The sequence below is a fragment of the Suricata suricatta genome, chromosome 9 (genome assembly GCF_006229205.1).
Source record: "Suricata suricatta isolate VVHF042 chromosome 9, meerkat_22Aug2017_6uvM2_HiC, whole genome shotgun sequence".
Lineage (NCBI taxonomy): Eukaryota > Metazoa > Chordata > Mammalia > Carnivora > Herpestidae > Suricata > Suricata suricatta.
This window is the reverse complement of record NC_043708.1, coordinates 32,508,416-32,528,980: the sequence shown is the minus strand read 5'-3', so window position 1 is coordinate 32,528,980 and position 20,565 is coordinate 32,508,416. Positions and strand designations below refer to the sequence as shown.

General features: G+C 38.2%; 1 protein-coding gene across 1 annotated transcript; it reads left to right on the top strand.

Annotated features, from left to right (window-relative positions):
* Nucleotides 1-192: 192 nt before the first annotated feature.
* Nucleotides 193-20,485, top strand: EIF2S1 (eukaryotic translation initiation factor 2 subunit alpha). Its single transcript, XM_029951394.1, has 8 exons — nt 193-340; nt 4,142-4,383; nt 7,740-7,819; nt 10,417-10,568; nt 14,381-14,487; nt 15,762-15,859; nt 16,716-16,859; nt 17,556-20,485. Exons 2-8 carry the CDS (start codon nt 4,143-4,145, stop codon nt 17,679-17,681), a joined length of 948 nt encoding a protein of 315 aa, XP_029807254.1. The 5' UTR covers nt 193-340; nt 4,142; the 3' UTR covers nt 17,682-20,485.
* The last annotated feature ends 80 nt before the right edge of the window (nt 20,486-20,565 follow it).

Genomic DNA, 20,565 nt, shown 5'->3' with positions numbered 1-20,565 from the left:
GTGAGCCATACCTATTCCCTGTGCCTTGAAGGTTACTTAGCGAAAACGACAGATAATCGAGGAAACGTATTTTTAAGGTCTTCCGTATGATCTACTTCCTTCCTTTTCTTCGGAGGACCTAGACTCTATGGTCAATGAGGAAGAGGGACACACACACACACACCACCCCCTCCGTTCTGTTGGCGCATGCGCGATGCTAGGTGGTTCCGCATGCGCGGTCGGGTAGAGCTAAGCGCACGCTGAGGAAGATCGGCGACTGCTGCGGTTGGACTGTCTATAATCTCTGCGATTAAAGAGTACGGCACGGGATCCCGGCGCGGGATCCACACACATACCTCAGGTGATTAGTCCTCCAGATCGGTTTCTTCAAGAACTCACTTTGGTTGTTACCTTCGACTGGTGGTCGGGAGAGGGTAGGCCCTTAGCTAACACCCCTCCCTTTCCCGTTCCTGCGCGGGAAGTGTCCGACACCACCCGCCAGCGCCGGCTTGTTCGGCGGTGTGACCGAGGTGTCATTATACGAGCGGAGGGATCTTGTGGAGGAACGTGGGCCAAATGACTGTACACCCTCTTCAGTATGCTGAAAGTGAGGGTACCTTGAGACGGGGGGTAACCTCGGGAAAACGCTGTGACACCCTGACCCAGGACGCTGAGAATTTCCTACCCACCCCCTTTTTTTTTTCTTCCGTCCTAGCAAATACTACGTCTCAGTTGAAACCAGATCGGACACGTGAAGGGACCATTGGGTGGGCCACAGCGTTGACAAGAGCTGGGCTAAAAGGATCCAAGAATAGTTTATCCGATCACTGATTTTTTAAAATTGATGCTCCTATTACTGTATCGTTTGTCTTGTGCATTTTTATAGAATGAGTCACCCTTTGCATCGAAACTAAAACATACTGTTAAAAGAATTCACTACTCAGTATCGGTGTGCCGTATTTCAGCACCATTGAGAATAGAATTACAGTTAAGCGTAATTAAACAGATAAGGGAATTTTAGGGGTAAATACGTATTGAGCCTCAGGTCCCCTTTATTATCCCCCAAACGTAGGCTACTTCGTTTCTTGGAGAAAAGTAGCAGAGAAGTCATGTTTTACTCCCGATTGAAGTTATCAAGGGAAAAAACTTGTGATTATGTATCTTTAAACAGTTCGTGAATTATATAGTGCATTATTGCGTATTCTGAGTTGATCTAATGCCAAGTGATAATTACTCATTCTCCTAATGCTTATTTGTGTGGCACTTCTAAAAACTAGCATTCAGAAAGCGTTACTGTGAGTGTTAAAGGCCAATTAAAATTATCGTGAATTTTCTCTGTCACATAACACACTTAACTTTGGGAAGGAATGTGGACGTCCTGGATCTGTTACGGTTACTTGACTATGCACACTGGTTTAAGGAGTCCTGCCTACCATTTGACCAAACAAAATGACCCACAAGGTATTTGAAATTGGAGTTCAGTGACTATATTTTGAAAGGTGGATATTCTGTGCTGAATACAACCATATTGTAGTATTCAGACATGCTGAGGTTCTGTCAGTTAAAGGTATTCTGGATTTACTATCAGAAAAGTTGGTTTTAGTTCCCGTTCCATTACCTTTTAAGCATTTATCCTTGAGGAAGCTTAATATTTCTGTTTCTTGGTTCCTGGGAACCTGCTTCACTGTACTCCTTTCATAGTACCCTATATTGTAATTACACACTTACCAGTTTGTTTCCCACTCTATGATTAACTTCCTCGGGTAAGGATCTTTAAGTGTCAGTAGTGCTTAGTACATAGCAGATACTGCGAAAATAATTGCTTAACGAACTAACAAAATACAAAAAGTCACTCCTTTGCCTTTTAACATTATTTGTATAGCACGGTACACTTTGCAAATTTACATATATTTTAATCTCATTTGATACACTCCACAAATGACACAGACACAGACTAGAAACTACAGTTTAATGTGAATGCATTTCCCGAGCAACAACAGGTAGGAAGTAGGAAGGCAGGGGCTGGAACCCATGCCTAGAGCTATTTTGTACTTACCGGCTACTCTCTATGTTAAATAACATCCCGTTGGCTGGGTTCTTCTTTTTACTTTGTATATTGTAAAGAGATTGGTGCCTTTTAAAGCAGTAGCATTCATACCTCCCATAAGAATTCCTTTGCCTATATTCTTTAATTCAAATTAAGCCTTGATTCCCCAGAATTATCAGCTTTACTATTTGAATAAACTTGGTAAGTAAATTAAATTAGCCCCTATTAAATCTCTTAAAACTGTTTCACACATTCTGTGACGTGGTTTACTTTGATACCCAGTTTGAAACTTTCCCAGCTCTCAAATTTTAGTGCTTTACATACAAATATTTGATAGCAGCTTTCCAAAAGAGGGGGGAAAGCCTGTTTAAGAATGAAACAACCAGCTCAGCTGTTTCTTGGTGGATAATTCTGGCTATTGAATGTCTACTTCCCTTTATTTGGTAAATCCCTGTTTTGTCAATCTACAAGAAAACTACATTTTGACCCCATTATTAATATGCCACTTTTTTATTGTTGTTAAACAGGATAGATTGGTACTAAAAGTTTACATTAATCTGTGATATATAATTCAGCAATGAATATGTATATTAATATTGCTTTTTTTTAAAAGATGTTTGTCATATGTCAGTAATACTGAGAAAGTATATGGCCTGATGAATCAGAGCACAGACGATGGACCCAGACTTCATATGTTTAAATTCTGTCAGTTGTTAGCAGTGAATGACAGAACAAGTTGCTTAGCCTTTGTTTGAGTTTCTTCATTTATAAAATAGAGAGAACTAGGGGAAAGTGGTACTCAGAGAGGCAGTAGCCAATACCTGTAAGTACTAGATGTAAAAATCAGTGGGAAGCCATTGTGAAGATACCCGTGGGTGCAGGTAGCAGTTCTCAGACTGAACTGCAGCAAAACTCGGATGTTTGTGGGCTCATGTGGATGGTCTGTCTTTAAGATCAAGTAATGGCAGCCTTGTTGTCCAATTAGGGGGAAAAAAAGTAAATGAATCTTCACACGTTTTTCATAGGCCTTTAGATCCATTACTGCCTGTTTTCTGAACTTTGACAATAGTAAACAAGTTAAGGTTAGTAGAAAAACATGAAAATCAACTATGATTTGTTTTAGAGCTTTCTTTTAAAAATACATTTATATGCATAGTATAATTTCAGTCTTGTGGGTCATAAAAGGAGTGGTGCTGAAAGTAGGTTGGGTAGATCAAAGGGAATAGTTTTAAATATATTTAATGCTGGGGGGTGGGGGCACCTGGATGCTCAGCGGGTTGAGCATCCCACTCTTGATTACGCTTGGGTCATGATCCCAGGGTCGTGGAATCGAGCCCTCCATTGGGATATGCTGAGCATGGAGCCTGCTCAGGAAATTTTCTCATTCTCTCCCCTACTCTCACACGTGTGCTCTCCCCAAAATAAAAAATAAAAAGTAAGTAAATATATTCAGTGCTTGGAGTTTAAGAGATGCTGGAACTTTATGGTAATGGAGTTCTATAAAGCTATTCTCAAGATTGGGTATACCTATTCAATAAAAAGTATTTAGTTATATTCAATACTTTTTGGTTATTAAAGTTTTGGTCTTTGTCTTAACATGATTTTGTGAGTTTGGCTAGAGCAAATGATAGAGTATATTGTTGGATATATGGTTAGGGCTGTGGTTTAAGCAGTCAGAAGAGTCTTCCCTTGATGTGGGTGGCAGTATATAAAGTCTTAGCTGACTTGGAGAAGGAGTAGCTTTGGTCTTGTTGATAGGTTTATAGTAGTAGTGATGCTTCCCATCACTTGTTATTTCTTAAAGTGCTGGTATTTAAAATAGTGTTTTAAGGTGTACCTTTAATCCTTACGTTTCAGAGTACTTTATAGATGGTCATTATTTTTTATGATTCCTCTAAAACTGATGTCAGAGAATCACCCAAGCCTTACAAAAATGTGGAGCAAAGTAAAAATTATAGCTTGGTTCCTGGCTTTCCATCTGCTTTCTGGTACCATTTAAGAAGATTAAAGAGATGAGAAAACTAATAATTTCTTCCAGTGGCAAGATGTAGAAAATTGACACTTCTTTATTTACCTCAACTGAACACTCACTTGATTCTTTTGTTTAAAATGCAGAATGCCGGGTCTAAGTTGTAGATTTTATCAACACAAGTATCCTGAGGTGGAAGATGTAGTGATGGTGAACGTAAGGTCCATTGCTGAAATGGGGGCTTATGTCAGCTTGCTGGAATACAACAATATTGAAGGCATGATTCTTCTTAGTGAGTTGTCCAGAAGGCGCATCCGTTCTATAAACAAACTCATCAGAATTGGCAGGAATGAATGTGTGGTAGTCATTAGAGTGGACAAAGAAAAAGGTAAGTGAGAAAAATATCTAAAATACATGTTTTGGATGTAAAATGCTTTATTGTAATTTTTCTTTTTAATTGCTGGCTGCTGTAAGAACAAAACAAAAACATCTTTTATACTTAAATCTTTTTACATACAGAGTTGTTAGAGAAGGAAGCCAATTAGCCATCTAAGCAAGACTTCTTATGTTAGTAGTGGCTTAATTAGCACATCCCAGGACTAGTTTTTGTGGGTGAAATAACTTTTTTCCCCAGAGGTTACCAGGATCTTGATAGATGACTCATTGTGGCTAAACTCAGAGGAGACAGGATAAGTAAACCAGAATACTAGTTCATTTAGATTTGTAAAATGCTTTTTTCCTGATTTAAAGCTAAATTTGTAATCAGATTATTAGATGAACATGGAAATGGGGCAGAGGTACAATGGATTTTTGGAAAATTTTATGTAAGCTTTGAAAAAGCAATGTACTGCAAACACATACCCAGAACCCAGTATTCTGTCTCTCTTTGGGTATCAGAATGTTTGTGACCCCCAGCAAATCATGTGGGAGATTTCAGATAGTGCTGAATGTGTATTCATTTTTTTACTAGTCCCTTTTTTTCTGGACTCCATGTAAAGTCTTCACCTGGACACATTTTTTTCTAGACACAGTGTACAATTACCATTAAGTAGGTTTCAGCTTCAACTTGCTTAAAATAATTAAGATAATTGGTTATAATTGTCTCACTATAATTTATTAGGTGTTAGTTTTACATAGTAATTAACCATCATGCTTAAAAGACCACAATCAAATCACCTTGATTGAACTTGTCTTTTTGAATATCTCAGCCAACTAGTTAATTGTGATACTTCTGCAAGTGATTGGTTTTATACATAATTGATGTGTTTTTCTCTGATCATAATCTTAGGTGATAGACTTAGAGTCATTTTGTTATCCCTTAGGGTAGTGACTACCACGTGGCATATTGATTTATTATATATGTTTTGATATGACTTACTTCTAGCACCCCACATTATTAAACTACTTAAGGACAAACTATTTCTTAAACTTGTGTTAAGTCTTCATATCACTGCCCCACTAGGACTTAAAATGGTGTCTAGTATTTTATATTTTATCATATAAAATATATACACAAGAAGGAATCAAATATATTTTCAGCTACAATCAGAAAAAATGAAAAGCTATGCTTAAGTACAGCAGATACATGTAAAAGTATTTTCATAGCAGCACTGTTTGTACAATATTAATTAAAAACAGGAAACAGTAAAAAAATCACGGTTAAGAAAATTGTGACATTCGTGCAGTGCAACTTTGTATGGAATGAGATCTCCGTGTTCTGATACGGAAAGCTTCTAGAGTAAGACACAAACAAAGCACAGAAGATTCTATAGAGGGCATCTACTTCTGATACTAGGAGATTAGGTTCTGTTGGACAAATGTTCCAGTATAACAGTTGTAAGTTGTGAACAGATATAAAAAAAAAAACTGCCTAAAGATAATGGGAGCAACCAAAGGCAGGCCAAAACTGAAGGCAAGTTAACCCTTGGGAGAAAGGAACTGTACTGGATAAGTTTTACAGCTGTTTGAGTGCATGCTATACATAGCTTCAAGCAGGGCAGCTAAAATTCTAGTGGAAAATTTATGGTCTTTTAATGGCTTGAGAATCAGATGAGAGTTCTGGACAACCACAGCATTTGGAAGTAGTGATGAGGATTAGAGAAAGGAATGACTCAAGGAGAGCCCCTTAGTTTATATCATAAATTCTCAAATTCTGCCTGACCTCTGAACCACTAACAGAGGGTGGGGTGCAGACAGCCCAACAGAGTAAAAATCTAAACAGATTTTGGTTGCTTTCCACCTGGGGAGCTTTAATTTTTGAATCCAGACAAGTCTGCATACTAAGACAAAAAACCAGTATCAAGAAGAACATAAAGGAATTCAGAGTCTCTGGCACATATTATTCACTATGTCCAAAGTTGCTAAACATTTCAGAAAACTGGAGAAAAGGCAGTCAATGGAGATTGACCCAGAGGTGACCTTAATATTAGAGTTTAGCAGACAAGGATTTTAAAGCACATGTTGTAACTGCTCAAGAATATTAGGAAAATAAGCTTGTAATGAATGAAAGAAAAGAAATCTCAGTAGAGATATTAGAAACTCACAAAGAACTAAATATAAATTCTAAAATTAAAAGTTTAATATCTAAACAACTCACTGGGCTAAGAGCATAGATGCAGAAGGCTCAAGTCAAACTTGCAGGTAGTTCATTTAAAAGAACCAATCTGAAGAACAGGGGGTGGAAAACCTGTCAAATATTAAAAGCTCTATTCCAAAAGAAGAAAGAGAGGGCAGAAAATATATTTGGGGAAATAGTGGCCAAAAGTTTCCTGTCTTTACTGAAAAAAACAAATTTATAACCTGGAGAAACTTGGCAAACCTCAGGCAGGATAAATACTAGTAAGACCACATCTAGGCATATTAAACCATTGAGAAACAGAGATGGAGAAAATCTTGAAAGCAGCCAAAGGAAAATGACTCCTGATTTACAGGGGAATAGTAATATGCGTTAGTGTGCTATTATTGAAAATAATGGCTGTCTGAGCATTGAATGACCATTTAAAGCACTGAAAGAAACATTGTCAGCCCAGAATTCTGTATTTTAAGAAAATATTCAACAATAAAGATCAAAAATGATAACATTTTTGGGTAAATTTAAGAAATTTAAGAGGCTGTTACCAAATAGATCTGCATTATAAGAAATTGTAAAGGAAGTATTGCAGGCCGATGAGGTGTGATGCCTGACATGGGAAATAAATATGTGGGTAAATATAAAAGACCATTTTTCTCCTAAATTCTTTAAAATACATTTAAGTGCTTGTCTCGTTGTGTACCCGTGGGATTTTAATTTATGGAAGTGACTGACAACATGGAAAGGCCAGCGCCATGGCCACATTATGCCATGCAGGGCCACCATGAGGAAGCACCAGTTTGGTCAGGAGATAGAAGGAACATCAAGAATACTGAAAATACAGATAACGCAACTGACCCTGTGATGAGTGGATGCCAAAAACACATGTATAGAATTTTTTCACTAACTTTCATCTGGGTAATTGAAAATATTAGTTCTCTCTACTCATGTATTATAGAATATACAGTTACATGATATGGATATGTTTCTGAAAACAGAAATCACTCATCTTACCTTTATTCTGCAGTATTTTGTAATGCATAAAGATAATGATTTTAGTGGTGTAGTAGAAGTGTAGGTATGCCAGACAAACAATCTGGTTGTAAAAATTTATCACAGTGATAAGCTGGCACCTGCGCAGTGATGATTTTTTTTTTCAAACTTTCCTCATACAGGATATATTGATTTGTCAAAAAGAAGAGTTTCTCCAGAGGAAGCAATCAAGTGTGAAGATAAATTCACCAAATCCAAAACTGTAAGTATGACTTTTGAATGAAATTATTTCACTATTTAATATATTTAATAATCAGCATGTAATATTCTTGGCAGAAAAAAACAAATCCTGGATTTTCTGTAACTGTATTTCCATTTACAACTATGAGTTAAGAAGAATGATTTGAAGTCTTAATTTCAAGAGAGTTATGACAGCAGTGTTTTATCTTGTGGTAGTACTACCTTAAGGCATTGCTGAGGGTCTCATATTCTACAATGCGTATATTGGGTGTTAGTGTTTTTAGTTTATTTTAGATTAAATTAACTATGGGTGATTTCAGTCAGTTTAACTTGTGACGTGTAATTCTTGGCTTTAAACCCTGTTTTGGGCTATCCAAGACAACCAGCTGTTTGTTGTATGTTGAGAGTAAGCAAGGGTAGGGGCACCTACGTGGCTCAGCCAGTTGAGCATCCGATTTTTGATTTCAGCTTAGGTCATGATCCCAGAGTCATGCAATCAAGCTTCACGTTGGGCTCCATGCGGAAAGCGGAGCCTGCTTAAGATTTTTCTCTCCCTCTGGCCCTCTCCCCCACTTGTGCTCCCTCCCCCTCTAAAATAAAATAAAAGGGGTGCCTGGGTGGTTCAGTCATTTAAGCATTGACTTCAGCTCAGGCGTGATCTCACAGTTCATGAGTTCAAGCCCCACCTCAGGCTTTGTGCTAACTGCTCAGACGGAGCCTCGAGCCTGCTTCAGATTCTGTGTGTCTCTCTCTGCCCCTCCCCTACTTGTACTCTCTTTCTCTCTCAGAGGTAAATAAACATTAAAAATAAAAAGGGGCGCCTGGGTGGCTCAGTCAGTTAAGCGCCCAACTTCAGCACAGATCATGATCTTGCTGTTGACAAGTTTAAGCCCCGCTTCTGACTCTGTGCTGACAGCTCAAGAGCCTAAAGCCTATTTCAGATTGTGTGTCTCTTTCTTGCTCTCTGTCCCTCCCCAATTTACACTCTGTCTCTCTCAAAAACAAAATATATTTTAAAATTAAAAAAAAAAGAATAAGCAAGGGATTATAAAATGTGAATCCAGGAAAGCAAGGCAGGGGCCTGTTACCAGTTCCCCTTCCCCCCTTTTGTTAGAGTTCTTTCTGTTTCATTTTCTTATTTCTGCTGTAAATCCCTACTTATGTGTAGTAAGCATTAATTAAGAACAGCCATTTTTTTCATTCTTTATCTTCTGTCTATAATTTTCTCTTCTCTGATCCTATACAGATTATCCTTCATTCTCTAGGTCCTTGGTTCTTAGTGGCACTGTTTCCGTTGTTTTCATTTTCTTTTTTGTTCTGTCTGTGTGTTTCTGTCCTCAAGGTAAAATGCCAAGAAAAAGTGTTTTAAATGAAGAGAAGATTTTTGAAATCTTGCTTAACCCCAATAAATAAGAGAATACAAATCTGAACACCAAAAGACCATTATCCAAACCTTTCCTTTTGTTTTACTGATCTGTTTACTATTAATGCAGTATGGTTTACACATTAGAAAACACTATCAGTAAAATCCCCCCCCTTTTTTTTTTAATCATTTCACTTTTGAGAGAGAGTGGGAGGGGCAGAGAGAGAGGGAGACACAGAATTCGAAGCAGGTTCTTGGCTCTGCACTGACAGCTTAGAGCCTGAAACCTGTTTCAGATTCTATGTCTACCACTCTTTCAGCTCTTCCTTGCCTGTGCGTGCAAGCAGGTGGTGTCTGTCTGTTTCTCTCACACAAATAAACTTGTTTTTAAATAATAATCTGAGGACCTTGCCACTCAAAATACAGTCTCTGGACCAGCAGCATTGACATCACCTGATGACTTAATGCCATATCTCAAGTCCCACTAAGTTTGAGTAGCTCCAGTAGAGGAAATTTTCACTTCGTTTTGTCCCCTTAGAATATTGTAAAATGAGTATGTCAGTAGATCTTATCAGGATGGTAAGATGATAGAATGAAATAGCCAATGTTAGTACTTTTCCTCACATAATTGCATGTTATACATGAAAATCTCTTATACTCTTGCTTGTCTATAAGCCCTTTTATTTTTAAGAAATTAGAAAAGAGTTTGGCGGCAGTAAGTAGGAGGTAGGTAGGATTGAAGGATAACTCTTAAATGATAACAGAGCAAAAGAAATATTGAAATCTCAATCCTGGTTCCATGCTGTTTTATGGAGTAGTAATAATAGCTTACGCTTGCATAACAGGATTTGTATAACAAATTTTATGCATTTACAGTATTTTTCATTTACAGTGTGTTGCATTTAGATATATTTGATCTATGTAAGAGCTCTCTGCTGTAAAAAGGAGAGAGCTAGTATTTCCTTTTTCCAACAGAGGAAGCAAATTCAAAGAGGTTAATTAGTCCCAGAGTCAACTCAATCTGGGTCTTAGGACACTATATACCATTTCTACTTGTTATACCCACTTGAGTTAACTACTATGGGAAAGCCAGTATTTCTCTATGAAAAAAGGATTTGTTATATGTTAATGTTTTGTTGTCAAGGAATTATTGTAGTCTAATTAACCAAAGGTTTTATATGCTTTCTACTGAAATGTAAAAATATTTATTTTTTTATAGCGCTCTTGAATCTTTGAACTCTTCGTCTTGTTTCTAGGTTTACAGTATTCTTCGTCATGTTGCTGAGGTGTTAGAGTACACCAAGGATGAGCAGCTGGAGAGCCTGTTCCAGAGGACTGCCTGGGTCTTTGATGACAAATACAAGAGACCCGGATATGGTGCCTATGATGCATTTAAGCATGCAGTCTCGTAAGAACATCTTCTTGGCTATGTTTTTTGTTTTGTTTTGTTTTCTCTTTATGTTTTTATTTTTGAGAGACAGAGAGACAGTGCGAGCAGGGGAGGGTCAGAGAGAGAGGGAGATATAGACTTCGAAGCAGGCTCCAGGCTCTGAGCTAGCCGTCCGCACAGAGTCTCACGTGGGGCTCGAACCCACGATTCATGATATCATGACCTGAGCTGAAGCCAGACACTCAACCGACTGAGCCACCTAGGCGCCCTTTCTTGGCCCTGTTTTGACCTTAATACCACAGCTGCTGAGTCTAGCACGTGGGTTGAGAGCCTGACATGTAATAATAGCATAACATCTATATATTATGTCATTGCCAAATTTAGGTTAAAACATTTCAGTATAAAAATCCCATAATACTGGCCAGTCCTGTATAGCCAAGCATCTAATTTTGTACACCATAGTTTTTGTAAACCATATGATTTCACGTTACCCTTCTAGTTTTGTTATTCTAGATAACTTCGGGTGCAGTGTAGAGATCTCATCTACAGCGGTAACCTTGTTTCTTTCCTCAGTTCTTTAGACCTTCAGCCCATGCCACTTTAGCCAGTTTTCCCTATGGCCTCACCCTGGGTCTTATTATCACCAGACTTTGCTGTGTTTCCAAAACCTGTAATTCATACATTCTGTTCTTTTATCACAGCCTCCTATCCTTCCAGCTTCCCCATAGTTAGTCCTGCTCTGTGTTATCTTAATTCTTTTGCCAGACTTTGATTCCAGATCCTTTTCTTCCTCCCTGTCTTTTCACCCTTTCCTGCCTTCTTTTTCTTATTCAGCATAGTCATACTATGGTCCATCATTTCAACAACTTTCTTGCCAATATCATGAGCTTTTGCCCTGTTTTTCCTTCTGTTACATCCAGCCTTGGATCGATGTTCCTGCCTTCTCTACACTTGTAGACTGCTGGGTGCTGCTAGGAAAAACCACAGTCTTGCAGGTTGGTGCCACTGCATACTCATGGTCTCCAACCTCAGCTGCACCTTCACTGCTGCTGCACCGTCTCTCTGCTCAGTCAGTTCTTCTCCCATTCTTAGAGTGGCTATTTTAGAGCTTTCCACACTCGCCATCAGATACCCAGTTCCTCCCTTTTCCTTTTCCCTCACTTAGCTGGTGTGTCTCACTACCTGTTTTAGAAAGAATAGAAACCATCGCACAGGATATCCCCTATCCCTTCCCCTATCTCAGCAAACTTCTCCCTCCCATCTGTCATTACCTCCTGCGCTGGAATTAATATCCTTCCTGCTCTAAACTAATCTTACCATTGTGTACAGCTACTGCTCAGGGATCTCTTTATATCCATTATTCCCTGTTTTGGGTTTATCTTTGTTGGTTTTGCTCCATCAGTATAAAAGTATGCTCTACCTTGTCCCATTTATACTAAAAGCAAACTTCTTTACCACCTTCTTCTACTTTTTCCTGTAGCAGGTACTATAGCCTTTGTTTTTAATAGGCAGACACCTTCACTTCTCTGTACTTCCTGTCTCTCCTTCTGCACCTCCTACTAATGTCCCACAAGCAGCCTCACCACTACATCAAGGTTAATTTCCCAGCCTTTGTGCTGCCAAAGGATTATCAGTCCCCTCAGCTCTCAGAATGGCCACGTGGAACCTGGGACTGTTAGAGTCCCCAGCAAGCCAACTCATCTGGGGCTCCAAATCCCTTCCAGTTCCCCCCCTCCCATGTGACCTTTTTCTTCATATTACAGTATGGGAAAGGTAAGAAGAAAAATAATTAGAATAGCTAACATTTATATATGTCTCACAACAACCTGTGGCATAAGTGCTGTTATTATCCCTGTCTTACAGGTGAGGAAATTGTGTCCATGTGCACAGAGCTAGCCAAGTGGTAGAGCGCTGATTCAGACCTAGATACCGGCTCCATATGGAGCTTATGCTATTACCCATTAAGCACTGCTGCATATTTCTGTCCTCCCTGACTTCAGTCCTGCATCCGTCAGCCAGTACATGTCATAATTTGGCAATGCTGTCCTCTTCAGTCCTGGCTTAACTCTCACATCACCTCCAGCACCCCCTTCATGACCGCTCAGCATTGGTATACTTGTCTTCCCTTTTCCTTAACGTTGTTTTTGCTTCATCAGCCATGTAGTGACTGTCCACGTTTAAAGATCATTCTTTGCCACATGTGCTTCATATTTTTTCTTTTAATTAAGAAATAAAATTTGAGATAGTTGGAAACAATATTTTACTGCTCCCAACCCATTCCCCTCATAAGTGGTAACTTTAATTAGTATGCATCATTACTATTTAATTTTTATAGTTTGATTACATAATATGTATCTGTAAAGTACATCTAGAATTCTTGTCTTTAAAAATATTTCTTAATTTATGTAAACTAAAAACGAAAACGAAATTTATTGTCATTGCAGCTGTCTGTGCCTTGCAGTTTTACTTGTAAGGCTTTTAAGAGCAAGATTCTCCAAATTGATAGATGTGTGCCTACTTCATATTAATTTTTATACAGTGTTTCATTATGAGAATATAATTTATTCCTCTGTGAAGAGATAAAAGAACACACACACACACGCTTATCCCATATTTTTATACAGTGCTATTAAGAATATCTATGTACATTTCTCTGTATGTTTGGGAGTTTCTGAGGAATATAATACATAGCAATAGAGTTATTGGGTCATAGGATTATTACATGCATCTTTAAATTGACTCAGTTTTCCCAAAATATTCTCCAAATTGGTTGTAAAATTTATATTTCCTCTAGCAGATATATGAGCGTTCCTATTTCTCTTCATCCTCACCAACATTTGTTATAGATCTCAGATTATTTTTTCGTTTTGCCAAAATGATGGGTGTAATAGTATCTTCTGGTTTTTATTTTACTGGTTGTTGGTGAAATTAACAGCTTTTCATGTGCTTACTGTGTCGTCTGTGAAACATCTGCTCATTTCATTGCTCATTTTCTGATGGTTTGTCTTGTTATATTTTGTAGCCAGAATTAGCTGTGAATGAAAGTTCCCTCCACGCAAATGGTTTTGCCTTTCATTCCCTATCGCCTGCTTTTTAGGCCTGATGTTTGCTCATGCCTTTTCTATTTTAATACTTTATAACCTTCTTACAACACTTCTACCTGTGCTTTTTAAAGTCCTGCCATCCTTTCAGTCACTGTTTCAGTTTTTTCATTTGGTCATGTTCTGCAACCATGCTGGTGACTAAGACCCTGGGCCCTGTCTTGTGTTCTCAGAAGGGTCAGATGAAATGCCACTTTAGTCCATGCAGCCCTTCCTGAGCCCACCGACTGAAAGTAATCCCTTCCTCTTCTGACTCCCAGGGATGCGCTTTTATTTTTAAATTTGCTTATATGTTTTTGTTCTTTTCAGGCTCCTTGAAGTAGGGACTGCTAATTACATGGAAATGCTTAATTATTGTGGGATGTCAGATGTTTTAGGAGACACTTTAAATTCCTTGCTTTAGCCAGATCTTTAAAATTTTTCTTTATATAGTAATCAGCTGGGTGTTTTCTGTTTGTCATAATAGTCCTAAGTGCTTTTACTTGCAGTATCTCATTTAATACCACAGTCCAGTGATATGTACTGTTTTCATCTTCGTTTTACAAGTTTTGAAACTGAGGTCTCGAATGTCCCCAAAACACCGTTATTAAAGTACAGAGCTAAGATTTGAACTCAGTCTTGACACTGTAAAGCCTGTGCTCTTAAACATTCTGTGGTACTGCGTTTGATGTCACAGTTATTAGTAAAGTAACTTTGATCTTTTATATTTGTGTGTTTTGCTTTAATTAGAGACCCATCTATTTTGGATAGTTTAGATTTGAATGAAGATGAACGGGGAGTACTAATTAACAATATTAATAGGCGTTTGACACCACAAGCTGTCAAAATTCGAGCAGGTAAGTGATTTTTTTAAATGATGTTTAAAATACTTTGCAGAAACCAAAAAGCTGTTAAATGATGACCCTTACCAGAGAATATTTTGCTACATCTGCGTCTATAAATTTTTCTAAATGCCTGTTTCTTATAATAAGTTGAAAAACTTTTGCTTCTACTAAATCATCATGAAATATATACATTGGCACAAGGGAAAATTCACATGTGCATTCAACTAAACTTAAGTTAGCCCCTTTTTTAAAGGGGGTATAATTTTGTTTTAGGAAATACTTTAAGATATTCTAATAGTACAGTAGTAGTCTTTTATGCCTGCAGATTAACCAACTGTTAATATAGTTTAGAGTACATTCTCTCAGACATTTTTCCTACACATATATACTGTATAGGAGTATATGCTGTTTACATTCAGACATGGATTTTGTGGTTTTTACAAAGATGGGATCATACTATGAAAAATTTTCCTCAACTAGCATGGCTGTCCTTCCATGCAGAACATGGGACTATTTCTCATTTCTTTTAATGGCTAGGTGTGATTTTTTTAATTTGTTTATTTTTGCAAGTAGGGGAGGGGCAGAGAGAGGGAGACACAGAATCTAAAGTAGGCCCCAGGCTCTGAGCTGTCAGCACAGAGCCCAACACAGGGCTCAAATTCACAAACTGTGAGATTATGACCTGAGCTGAAGTGGGATGCTCAACCAACTGAGGTACCCAGGAGCCCCAGCTAGGTGTGATATTTTATAGAAAATAAACCATAACACAAACCAGCCCTCTCTTGATGGACATTTACCTTCTGCCAATTTTTTCCCTGTGAAAAAAAAATACCACAAATTATCATGCTTGTAGCATTGACACTTAACCAATTATATAAGCGTTCTGTCAAGCAAACTCTGAGAAGTGCAATTGCTGGGTCAGAGAGTGTCCCATTTCTAAACGGTTCTAAGCATTTTGCAGTTATTCAGCCTTTATCACACTCCTCCTCCTCTCCACTTGACAAATAAGGAACTGAGGCATAGAGATGTTGGAGTCATGATTTTAACTATGCATAGGCAGAAATCAAGGTGTTTGTTGAATTTTTCTTCTTATAGTTTCATCATTTGGGCTTAATGTGGAGAAGATAATCATTTCACTGCATGTTCAGATTTTACAATTATGAAAGTTAACAGATGGGGTTGATTTCTATATTGAAACAATGATGAAAGCTTTCCTAAGTATCTGAGTGCCAGTGTATCTGCTACATCTCTGATTTTTAAGCCTTTTTGAATTTCTATACTTGTAGATATTGAAGTGGCTTGTTACGGTTATGAAGGCATTGATGCCGTAAAAGAAGCCCTGAGAGCAGGTTTGAATTGTTCTACCGAAACCATGCCCATCAAGGTGAGTCATGTTTTCTCTCTCCCTGCTAAACTACCAACCTACGGTGTTAGGCAGAGTGGTTCTTGAGGTTGTCTAAGGGATGCTCCTGTCGCAGTGGATAAAGGTTTCTATTGGCATTTAGTGCCAGAGGGCCAGCTGTGCTAAACCTCCTTTATAATAGGAGTTGCTGTGGGGCATTGGGCTTCAGCTCAGGTCATGATCTCGTGGCTTGTGAGTTTGAGCCCTGCGCCGGGCTGTCTGCTGTCAGCACAGAGCCTGCTTCAGATCCTCCGTCCCCCCTCATTCTCTCTGCTCCTCCCGCACTGGCTGGCGGGCAGGTGGGCGGGCTGGCTGGCTGGCTCCCGCTCTCGCTCGCTCTCTCTCAAAAAAAATAAACATTAAGAAAAAAAAGGTTGCTGTGTGCCCATAGGATCTTGAAAAGGTAACATATTTGCTCATATTCACACACATCTTTTAAGAGTTTTGGTCTGAATCTTTTAAGCAATACAATTAACCAGGTGGTGGTTATTCAGAATCTTAGATTTTCTTGAATCAGTTTCATTGAGAACTAAATAAGAATTTTTGTTTCTTTTAGAAATAAATTATCCATTATTCTGATGCTGGCTGTAGTTACTTTAGCCACCAAAGACATCGAGCAGTCCTAATTACATATATTCAGTAGACTTTATACTGGATTATATCACTGTATCAACTAACTTTTGCTATATTAACAAACCAGCCCCAATTGCTGACTTACAGAATTAGACATTAAGTTTTAGGGTGATTTGTTAAGCCAGCAGATTACCAAAATGTTCTCGACATCCTGATGGTTTTGTGTTGTATAGTCCTGTTCATAATTGAGTTTTTGTCTCCTTAGATTAATCTAATAGCTCCTCCTCGATATGTGATGACTACAACAACCCTGGAGAGGACAGAAGGCCTCTCTGTCCTCAATCAAGCTATGGCTGTTATAAAAGAAAAGATTGAGGAAAAGAGAGGTGTCTTCAATGTCCAAATGGAGGTAAGGTCTATACTGTTTCTGCCTTGTTCTTAAAATATAAAAGAAGTTTAGGGGCACCTGGCTGGCTCAGTTGGTAAGGCATACAATTCTTGATCTTGGGGTCCTAAGTTCAAATCTCACCTTGGCGTTAGAGATGACTTAGATACATACATACATACGAAATTTAAATCTCTAAATGATTTGCATTCTAAAATACTTAATCCTGCCTTTTAAAACGTGAAATACATTTAGGATTATAACTCTGCTAAGCATAAAATAATCATTAACTCAGAGGGACCTTAAAGGGGCTTTTTAGACGTAAATAAGAACTGTCCCATGATGGTTATTCAGAACTAAGGTCCCTGATGGATGATGTTAGATTTAATCCCTTATAAGACATCTTAGGGTTTGAAAGAAAAAGCCACTGAGATTATTTTCATATTTTTCCATTTTGGCTTATAAAAATGACAGAAGGGAATATTCTATTTTAATGCACACACACATTTCTTCTCCCCATACTCTTATTCTCATACATCTCTACCATTATTTATCTAATGGAATTTATTAATGTTGCAGCAGCACTCAGGAGTAAATAGATGGCAGAGTTGGTGAAGGAAAAGTGTTTAAGAGCTAAAATCCTAGGCAATAATAGTATTGAAGTTGAATTTGTATACTGTGTAACTGTCTCACTTTGAAATTATGCCTCTGCTTCCACAGCCTAAAGTGGTCACAGATACAGATGAGACCGAACTTGCAAGGCAGCTTGAGAGGCTTGAGAGAGAGAATGCAGAAGTGGATGGAGATGATGATGCAGAAGAAATGGAAGCCAAAGCTGAAGATTAACTTTTTGGGAAACAGAGTCCAGCTTAAGGAATACAAAGCAGCCCTTCCTGGCTGTGAACCCTAGACTTGAAAGTTTTCCAGTATTGAAAACTTCAAAGCTGAATATTTTTTATTTCCAAGTATTTAAATGTTCCAACAGACCAAAATGTGAAATGCCCTCCTAAAAGTCAGCTATTTTCACACAATAGCTCCAACATTCAGCATTTTTTAAGGGAGTGGGCCTAATTTCACTAGAGATAAATCTTTAAGAACAGTCGTAAATTTGGGCCTGTGGTTTCCATTTCTGATGTCTCCAGATTGGCACCCCTTGTAGTTCAGTGCCTCCGTGAGATTTACCAGGGGCACCCTGAGCAAACAGTCTCAGCCTTTCTATATAAAATGTATCACGCAAACATTAAATAAATTTCTGGGATATTTAACTATAGGCTTCTTCCTTCTTGTCACCAGTTAAAAGCATTATGATGACCAAGATCTTAATTCTATTATCTTTCTTTTAGTCTAGATGTAGAAGAAACATAAGGGCAGGTGACCAAAGGATCTACACAGAGGATCCTTTCAAAGAAGGGTTTAGAGAAAGTAATTTCTCAATTTTAACCACAGTTAAAGTGGACTCTTATGGGGGGGAAAGCCTTAAAACACAACTTAAAAATCACATAGGATGTGTGCCTTTTGCCAGTTTGCGACATAACATATGGAGGGAGGACTTAGCACAGTGGTCTTGGTGTAGTGAGCTGCTTCCCTGCGTTTGTAACTCAGGGAGGTAAAGTTTAGGGGCTTTTTGTTTTGTTTTGTTTTGTTTTTAAGATACTGCCGTAGTTATTTTGAGTATCGTTGCTCAGCTTTAGATTTTTCCCATTAAATCATTCACTAAGTGGCACCTAGAGCTTCAGTTCTTTATAACAAATAGGGATCTGATTGAACGCAGTTATAATAATTTTTCTACATTTCCATCATTTGTATGTTTAAGAGCTAGTTGTTTTAAAGGTATATGAATCAAAGGTAAATAAACTAAAGAAAGTTCACAGATAACATATGGTTTGAAGTTACAGCCACAGTAGCCAGGGTGTTGAAAGTCTTGAGTTTCAAGATTAGTCTGTTTCATAGATTTAATCTCTTAGGATACTTGAGGTCCTAGATACAGATATATTTATTATTCCTAAGAATAGCTACTAAAAACATAAAAGGATTAAACCTAACCCACCTTACTTGACTGAGAACTAGACTTAAATCAATATTAAAGGGACTAGGAAATAAAAGAGAGTGTTGGTGAGACAGTTAATGCCATTTTTTGAAGGTTGGTCCCTGTATTTAATTTAGCAGCCTCTACTAGCGTTTTAAATCCAGAAGGATAACTTCATATGGCTATTTTCACGAGACAGCCATGCTTGCCAGCTAGCATGCCATACTGGGACTATTTAGAGGAGGATCTAGGCATACTGAAAAGTGGCACAAGATTTTCACTTTGGTCTCTCTGAGGAGTCAAAAAAACTAGTCTATAAATGGGCTCGTGACATCAAGAATGTCATCAAAATATAACCAATGCTTCCTAAATGTTTGCTGTAGGCAGGGGAATTGAACTTTCGCTTTGTTTACTGCTGTTTTTATGCTTCAAAGGTGTAACAGTTGAGAAGTACCGGTGACCTCCATGGGGAGTGATTTTATCCCATGGAGCCTTTTGCTTCGCTCCACAACAATTCTGCAAATTTATGACCCTTCCCAGAGAAAAGATCAATACCTCAATGATACCATAAAGGAGAGAACTAAGTAAAAGTATACGTATACCCTGCTGCGCTAACAAGTTCACTTTCAAATGTGAGTACAGGCTACACACCTCCAGAAAACCTGAGGAACAGACTGACAAGGACAGTTGACCACTTTATTCAAGTCTTGCATCTCCCCACAGCGTCTTTTCATTAAAAACAATTTCATCTACTCCCCATTCTGCCTTTGAGGTAAAGCAGTTATCAGCTCGCACCACTGACAATTAGCAGGAGTTTGGGTCTCATTTAATCATACTTGAACGTTAAAAGCAGCTGAGCAAAAGTGGGAACATTCAAAACATTTCATTTGCTGTATTTTATAGCAAAATAAGACAAACCAGTACGCACATCGGTAATTGTCATTTAGAGGGAACCCAAATGACATGCTAAGCTCTACATCACGCTCAGCATTACGGTGATTACTCAGCTGCCCCACTTTCAAACGTTTTAGCTACTTTTGTGTGAAGAGCCATTCAGATAAAATGGTTTGGGATTTTTAAAAATTCAAGTACTGGTACCTTGGCAGGAGCTGCCCCCTGATTTGCCTCAAGGTGACAGCCATCTACTTTTTTCAATGCACGAGGATTCAGGTAACACCCATGAAGAAAGGTGCAGTTGTGCCGATCTGGAGTCAAGCCATCAAACCAAATGCAGTTTAATTTAGATAAACACCTGTTGATATTCAAAGAGCAATAAAGAAACAAGTTCCAGGGACCTCAGACCTTGGTGAAATGCCAAATGGAAAATGGTGCTTTAAAAGGCAGTCTCTTACAATGTAAGGAATAAAATGAAACCTCATTAGCTTGGAATTCCTGATCATTCAGGTCAGGTATCTCTCGACCAGATTAAGAGGAGACAGTTAAAGCTATTTAAAAGGAAAACTTTTTCCTTAAGCACTTTGGAAGTATCTACTCCCCTTAAATGTAAGTTACATATCTATTCATTAAAGGAAGTCTAAGCACGTGTACTTGGCAAGAATGCTGGCAGTAGCTTGTGCCAGATTACTGTATAAACTTGAAAGTAATAAAAATGTTTTTAAAGATACTGTATGATACAGACTTTTCACTACTTCAGATTAACTCCACTGGTGAAGCCTCTTGATACTTACATGTCTCAATGCTCAC

Excerpts from the sequence above, each read along its gene's own strand:
- EIF2S1 (XM_029951394.1), top strand. The coding sequence starts at position 4,143 with ATGCCGGGTCTAAGTTGTAGATTTTATCAACACAAGTATCCTGAGGTG. Across the intron at positions 14,488-15,761 it reads AGCTGTCAAAATTCGAGCAG|ATATTGAAGTGGCTTGTTAC; the intron begins GTAAGTGATTTT and ends CTATACTTGTAG. Across the intron at positions 15,860-16,715 it reads CCGAAACCATGCCCATCAAG|ATTAATCTAATAGCTCCTCC; the intron begins GTGAGTCATGTT and ends TTGTCTCCTTAG.